Source organism: Meleagris gallopavo, chromosome 10 (genome assembly GCF_000146605.3).
Source record: "Meleagris gallopavo isolate NT-WF06-2002-E0010 breed Aviagen turkey brand Nicholas breeding stock chromosome 10, Turkey_5.1, whole genome shotgun sequence".
In the NCBI taxonomy this organism is placed as follows: domain Eukaryota; kingdom Metazoa; phylum Chordata; class Aves; order Galliformes; family Phasianidae; genus Meleagris; species Meleagris gallopavo.
The window spans coordinates 22,977,764-22,985,037 of record NC_015020.2 but is presented as its reverse complement, the minus strand read 5'-3'; the positions used below and the strand labels follow the sequence as shown (position 1 = coordinate 22,985,037).

The 7,274-nt window shown below is 37.9% G+C and overlaps 1 protein-coding gene across 1 annotated transcript; it reads left to right on the top strand.

Annotated features, from left to right (window-relative positions):
- Nucleotides 1-172: 172 nt before the first annotated feature.
- ORC1 (origin recognition complex subunit 1) lies at nucleotides 173-7,207 on the top strand. Its single transcript, XM_019618763.2, has 7 exons — nucleotides 173-365; nucleotides 550-657; nucleotides 1,352-1,501; nucleotides 2,708-2,827; nucleotides 3,796-3,962; nucleotides 4,806-4,893; nucleotides 6,364-7,207. The coding sequence occupies exons 1-7, from the start codon at nucleotides 198-200 to the stop codon at nucleotides 6,556-6,558; spliced, it is 996 nt and encodes a 331-aa protein (XP_019474308.1). The 5' UTR covers nucleotides 173-197; the 3' UTR covers nucleotides 6,559-7,207.
- Nucleotides 7,208-7,274: the final 67 nt, after the last annotated feature.

The window sequence follows — 7,274 nt, the reverse complement described above, 5'->3', positions numbered from 1 at the left end:
AAAAAAAAAAGAAACCTTATTCTAATATGTGACATCCTAATTTGCAATAAAATAACTGAATGTAGGGAATTACCTGAAGGGACAGAGAGGGAAGGGTATTCAAGGCAGCATCAGAGCCCAGGAACTCCAATTTCTTGATACTAAGAGTGTAACTCTTTTGCGGAGGCTGCTAAAAAGATGTTTTATTTTGTAGGTGCATGTATATTTCTGGAGTGCCTGGAACAGGTAAAACTGCAACTGTTCATGAAGTGATTCGCTGTCTTCAGCGAGCTACAGAAGATGATGACCTACCATCATTCCAGTTCATAGAGATCAATGGCATGAAGCTTACTGATCCTCACCAAGCTTATGTGCAGATTCTAGAGGTGAGAAAAGCTTCCTCAGCTGCTCTCCTTTGAAAGAAGAGGAAATTCAGATCCTCGGTGTTTTATGGGGTTCAAGGCAACTAACAATCAATACTTCTGAAAGATAAAACTTACAAAGGGTTAAATTGCCTATTTCCAGAGTTTTGGTGTGATTAACCTGCAGTATAATTTAATTCTTGTCCAGTTACTAACAGGTCAGAAGGTGACAGCAACTCATGCTGCAGTGCTGTTGGCAAAACTGTTCTGCACACCTGGACCAAAGAGGAAGACCACGGTGCTGGTAGTGGATGAGGTGAGACAAGGAATCCTTCATTCTCTATACTAAATCTTACCTAAAGTATCATTTAAAAAAAAAAAAAGGTTTTTAGAGAATTGAAAAACAGTTTGTGTTTAGAGTTATATGTGATCTAAAGGAAAAGACTTTGGAATGAGGGCACTCAAATAGTTCCTCTTAGTCTCATTAGGAAACTGAATGTAAATAGATGCGTCTCCTGAATTCTTCGTTTTCATGTTGGTTTTTATGTTTTATGGCATAATGATGTTGGCTCCTAAATAGCATGGAATTGAACATGTTCAGAGTATGTATTTTATGTGGAAGCTGCATCTTTTTGTGGAGAGAAAATTCACAATAAAAAATCTAGTTTTGAAACTTTGGATATACTATGTTCAGTAATCACTTTTTTTTTTTTTGCTATAAGATGATTCAGATCTTTGCATGGTTAGGTATTTTAATTTTGTTGGATGTAATATATCACACTAGTGTTTGAAATTGCAGCTTAAGTTTGTGATGAATACTTCTCAGAGAGATTAGAGCTCTAATGCAAAAAATGCAGTACTATTAATAGATTAGCAAAGGAAATGCAGCAGAGACACCTTCTTCAGTATTATGTAAGAACTTTTTGTGGCAGAACTAACTCTAAACCTCACTGTAAGTTGTATTGTTACAACACATTCTTTTTCAGTCACATTCTTGTCTTTTTCTTCAGCTTGATCTTCTGTGGACCCGAAAGCAGAATGTGATGTACAACTTATTTGACTGGCCGACTCAAAAGCACTCCAAGTTAATCATCCTGGCCATTGCTAACACCATGGACTTGCCAGAGAGAATAATGATGAACAGAGTGTCTAGCAGGCTGGTATGTCTTCTAACAATTAGGTTGCTAAGCTTTGGATTAAAAAAAAAAACAACCCAAAACTGATTGAGTGCTGCAATCAAAAGTAATCTGGGAGGGAAGGGTAGGGTGGGTTACATCAGAAGTTAAATAATTATAAACAATTATAATTCCCTCTTGTCTCCAGAGGGCAGATGATCATATAAATCTTAGCAAAATAAGTATAGGAGTCAGCTAACTAGTCAGATGTTATGCTACATAAGAACACTCTGTTCTTATAAGAATGAATTAAGAAAAAGAATGCAGATGTCTTTTTAAACATATTAAGTTTTGTATAATTTAATTCTGTGCATCATGGTGAAGCTGCTTATTCCAGAGTTCAGAGAAATTTCCTTCTGTTTTCCCTTGCTATTTCCCCTTTTCTGGCACAGATTACTTGTCTCTGTTTGCTCTAATCAGATGGTGGATTTTATTTGCTCAATACCTTTGGTCAGGAAATTGGATGTACTCTGTACATGTGTTTAATACATTGTCCTAGGTCTTTGATTCAATGCTTCCATAAGAAGTGATTTGCAAAAACTGCTCTGCCTTCATCCTTCTGTGACTCAAAAATAGAACCTGCAGATTAGCTGAAGCTCTGAGAATCCATGTAGTCAAGGGAGAGGAATTCATAAGGGATGAAAAGCTTTGCCTCCTGTAGGATGTGAAAGGCAGTACATCATATATAAATCATAGACTTGTCTTCTCATCTGAAATCAGTTGTTACTAGCTTGAGCCAAAGGTGGATTTGTAGTTCTTTGCTGGTTGTTGACTTGCAGGCCTAATGTCAAGTCAACAGTATGACTGTATACATACACATAGATATACTAAAGAAGAGATGGATAGTTTTGGAAGGTTCTGATGTTACTGTACTTAAAAATCAGTGTAAACAGTTGTAATCAAAAGATTCTTTTATTGGTGGCTCTAGTTTTGTAAGAGAACTTGAATTCTAATAGCATGCACCACTAACTCTGCCCTTCTGGGGTAGTGATCTGCTCTCCATGTTTCATTTGTGGATGTGCATGCTTATTTCACAAATGCAAAGCAGAAAAAAAAAGATCAAAGCTTATCAAAGGTTGGATTAAACAGATTGCTCCAACCAGAGAAGTTACAACTACTAACAATGCAGGCTATGCTTGAATAGTTTAAGTACTGCAAGCACTTCTCACTGTATTTCATTGTTTACTATAGGGTCTCACCAGAATGTCCTTTCAGCCTTATACCTACAAACAGCTACAGCAAATTATTTCATCTAGACTGAACAGTGTGAAGGCATTTGAGGAGGATGCAATTCAGCTAGTTTCCAGAAAGGTAAATACAGTACAAATATTATCCTGTGTTGAGCTAGGTAAAAATTATGGGGACATGGGAGACTTCTGTAACAGTAATCTCAGTTCTGTGGGTACACATCCTGCAGTGGGGACAAAGTGAGGCACTAGTAGTGGATCATGCACTGTTCTTTCTTTGAAGTATACATGGCATTTTTACAGGAAACATGCTAAAGCAGTGTCCCTATTTTTTCCACCTGCTTTGAGAAGGTTGCTTAATGATACAATGTCAGCTTTCTACACTTTTGGCATAATGAATCATTGGATGGATCTTGGGGGAGGGGGGAAGTCTAGTATGCCACTAGCAGTGGAAATATCCATATTCATTTTGTCTTTCTCCAGATTTTTAAGGCCTCAGTGTAACCTATTCTATTTCCAGTCTGTATGCTCTGTAGTACAAAAAACAAATAATGCCTTGGGATCAGTAGCTTCTCAAATTAAGATGTATGCATGGTCTAATGAAAACTTCATTAAAATTGTAAGCTGCAAGTGGGTTTTAAGAGGTATTTCAGAAATTTTGTAAACCTAAAGTTCTTCAGACACTTGCAAGTGTAAATTCATTATCTCAAGCAGTTGTGAACTCTTAAAAATAATATTACTTTGTGTATGAAAAACAGAATTTTTGTCTTTTTTTTTGCTCAGAAACTTGAAATGTTTCTGAGAAGTTTTGGATTAAACTGTTCATGCTGAATTTCCTAGATTATTTTTTTTTTAACCTTCTGTGGTTTTAGAAGAAAAGTTCAGTCTCAAATGAGTGAATGCTAGATCAAGGTGGGTGCAGGGGAGTTGCTTTTGATCAATAAGATCAAAATTTTGACCAGTATTTCAAATCTGGATTTGCATAACATAGTCCACCTGTTGTTTGTTTGTTTTCTGGCCTATTGATTCTACAAGCTGAGATAAGTGTTTAGCAAGAAAATATTTCTACAAACCTGTCATGTTTACTTTCAGGTAGCAGCGCTGTCTGGGGATGCAAGGCGTTGCCTTGATATCTGCAGAAGGGCTGCTGAGATCTGTGAGTTTTCTGGCCAAAAGAGTTCTCATGAGATAGTCAGGATGACCCACATAACACAAGCCATAGATGAAATGTTCTCATCACCATATATAAAGGCAATCAGGTAAAAACATTTCTCGGGCATTTATTTGTTTTTGTGTCATTTTCACTGTGCTATTTTTCAAAAATCTTCAGTCTACTCTTACACTCTTCCTAGAGTGCATGTGATGCATTGTTTTGTTGAAACACGATTTTAAAAAACAACAATCTCACAGCACAGAAGAGAGATACAAAATAGAAATGAAAGATGGGACAACAAGGTACAGAAATTTCTTGTTATGTTTCCATACTAGCCTTTCCCTCAAAGATTTTGAGATGTTATGATCGTCCCTGTTTACTGTATTTTGTGTCTGAAAAATGTTAATTTGTTAATTTATAAATGTAAAGTGATTATAACACATTGCAAAGCATGTATGGAGTTTAATATGGATTCTGCCATTTTCAGCTTGGGTTCAGAATTATTAAAGGAGGTACAGACTTGTTCTGCCAGCACAGTACACTCACAGTATTATGGCATTACACAATTCTGTAATTCATAGAGATTTACCATGTTAATTTTTGATCTCGTGTCATTCCTCACATGAATGCTTGTAAGAAACAAGGATCTGTACAATTAGCAAACTGTGTGGCACTTTAACTGATCCACTAAGCTTTATATTCTGCATGGAATCAAATGTCTTGTTCAGATAGATAGTGAAAGGAGTGGGATGCAGTGCTCTGTATTGTCAGGGTTGCAGGTTGTAATATGGGCTGTTTGACAAGGTGTCTTGCATATTTCTGCTGTCAGGTAGGAAACACTGCATTTAAGTGTTGCTAGCAGATGATTTTCCTCCCAGATTTCTTCCTAAGGACTCACAAGTTCTGAATTTTGCAGACTAATTCTTGCCCATCTTGTTTTGATATTCAGGAATGCCTCATTGCACGAACAAATCTTTTTTAAAGCAATTTTAGCAGAGTTTCGCAGGGCGGGAGTTGAGGAGGCAACAATTCAACAGGTATGTTAATGTTTTGTGGTACTTTCATTTAAATGCACTGTAAAAACTCTCAGGCAAAACTATAAATGTTTAAATGTTTGGGATTTATATTCCTAGAACCTGGTGGAAAACAATATGATAATAATTGGGTCCCAGTGGTAGACTGGGACATGGCTGTCCAGCCCAGGTGTGAAACATAATTGGTGCTATCACTTGTAATTAGAAACACCTGCACCTATATTAGCATTACCAGTGGTTTGGTTCACACAAGGAATTTTTTTTTCTCTGCATCTGAAAATAGCTTCACCCAATGTGTTTAATAACAAGAAATAAAACAACCTGGAAATACTGGGTAACACAGTTCAAGGATGAAAACTGAAAGCTAATTCCAATTTCTGTATCATCCTCTTTCATATTAGAGACAAATATCACCAGTAGTGGATTCCTAAAATACACCAGCAGAGCCACGTAGAGAGTCCATTTTGTGCTTGGAAGCTAAATGCTAATACTTACAAATATTTAAAACAATATATTTTTATATAAAATGACTTGCTAACTAAATTTGGTTCTACAGGTAAGAATTTTAATTTTCTATTACAGCTTCCTGAATATCTGTCAGTTGACTGGATAGGTACAGTGGGCAATCTGCTCTTGAACATCCAAGAATATCTTGTTAAGCTGATCTCTTACACTTCTTCCTCCTAGTTTTTCCTCTAAGAACAAAAAGGTTTCTTTTGCTTTTCCTGAAGTAGAAAATCAGAAAATCCCAACCAATGTTGTCTTAATCTGCATGATTTGTGACACTTGTGTTTTCTTGTGCCTAAAGGTGTAATCTGCCTTTCTAAGCTGTGTTTGTTGATGTTTGCAGTCAGCAACACTGATGCTTACTGGTCACTTGTCCTGCATGTAGCTTCTGAGATGGGTGATGAGCTGTACATCAGCTCTTGGGCTGCTCGATCACCTTCATTCCACATAGTCCAGGGAAGGTGTGGTAACAAATGATAGAGTGAAATTGCGGACAGACTAGGTTGCGGAAGACTTTGCTTTGGGGCTATATCAAAATAAAGGATAGTGGATTATGACAGAAGCTCCAAGTGTTTGGTGCTACGACAGCAAGATGTGTGCATTTCAACTGAATAGGCTGAAAATAGTTCTTCCTTCCCAGAAAAAATGGAAATACTACTTTTCTGAAAGAATGGTCAAGCACTGAAACAGGCTGCCCAGGGAGGTGGTGGAGTCGCTGGCCCTGGAGGTGTTCAAGGAATGGTTGGATTTTGTGTTGAGGGACGTGGTTTAGTGAGAACTATTGGTGATGGGTGAACAGTTGGACTGGATGATCTTGTAGGTCTTTTCCAACCTTGGTGATTCTGTGATTCAGAGATGAGGAGGGAAGGAAATTTCCCTTTTTTGTCACCTTGGCCTATGGATTGCAGCAGGAGGTCAAAACTTTGAGTTAAATCTTTTTTTTTATATCTTTTTTTTCTTCAACAGGTCTATCATCAACACATATCACTGTGCAGAATGGAGGGCATGCAGAGCCCAACAGTGTCAGACATCTTGGCCATTTGTGCCAGGCTTGGTGCCTGCAGGCTGCTGCTGCTGGAGTCCAGCAGTAAATACCTTCACATGCGTGTGCGCCTCAACATCAGCCAGGATGATGTCATGTATGCACTCAAGGATGACTAAGGCAATAGAGATTTTATTTTTATATATGTACAAATATTTTAAAGATGGTCTATTTTATTTTTTTAAGTACTGATAAAATAGTAGGTTGTATTTTTAAATATTTTTGTGTGGTGTATCAAAGCACTTTGTACAATAAAGAACTCCCTTTGGAGCATTTTAAATACTTGAAACGAAACAATCTGCTTCAAAAGCACTGTTGGTAAGCAGTCCCCTTCCAGCTGAGGTGTGTGAGCTGGAATTGATTACTGGCATCAGTGCTTCTCAGCTTATCCCTGTGGAGCTGCTTTTGTTGTGACCAGCCCTGTCGTTGTGGCATTAGTTTTCCTTTTTTTTTTTTTTTTTGTTGAGTACAAAAGATGTGTTTGAGGTATCCTTAAACCTTTGTTGTTTGTGTCTCGAAAGTGAACTTTACATCTGTTGAAGGATTCTTTGCAACCATGGAGCTATGTGTGTGACTGACGGCTTTTGTTACTTTTAATCAACTTTGTGTATGCTTGGTGTTGAGAATTGCTTTAAAGAAATAACCTCCGCCTGAAACCTGCCTTCAACCTGACTGCTCCCAGACCTGTATCCAAGGGTTGGAGATGGGGCGGTTTGAGAACTGCGTTCGTGTTGTGTGAATAAAACGTGCCCGTGGCTTAAGCTGCAACTAGCAGAACCCTTCGCCCGTCGTACACCTCGGCTGTTAGAAGTCAACGCGCCCAGCCCACGCAGGG

Coding starts and splice junctions, on each gene's coding strand:
- ORC1 (XM_019618763.2), top strand. CDS start 198: ATGTATATTTCTGGAGTGCCTGGAACAGGTAAAACTGCAACTGTTCAT. Junction 366..549: donor CTTATGTGCAGATTCTAGAG/GTGAGAAAAGCT, acceptor ATTCTTGTCCAG/TTACTAACAGGTCAGAAGGT. Junction 4,894..6,363: donor AGGAGGCAACAATTCAACAG/GTATGTTAATGT, acceptor TTTCTTCAACAG/GTCTATCATCAACACATATC.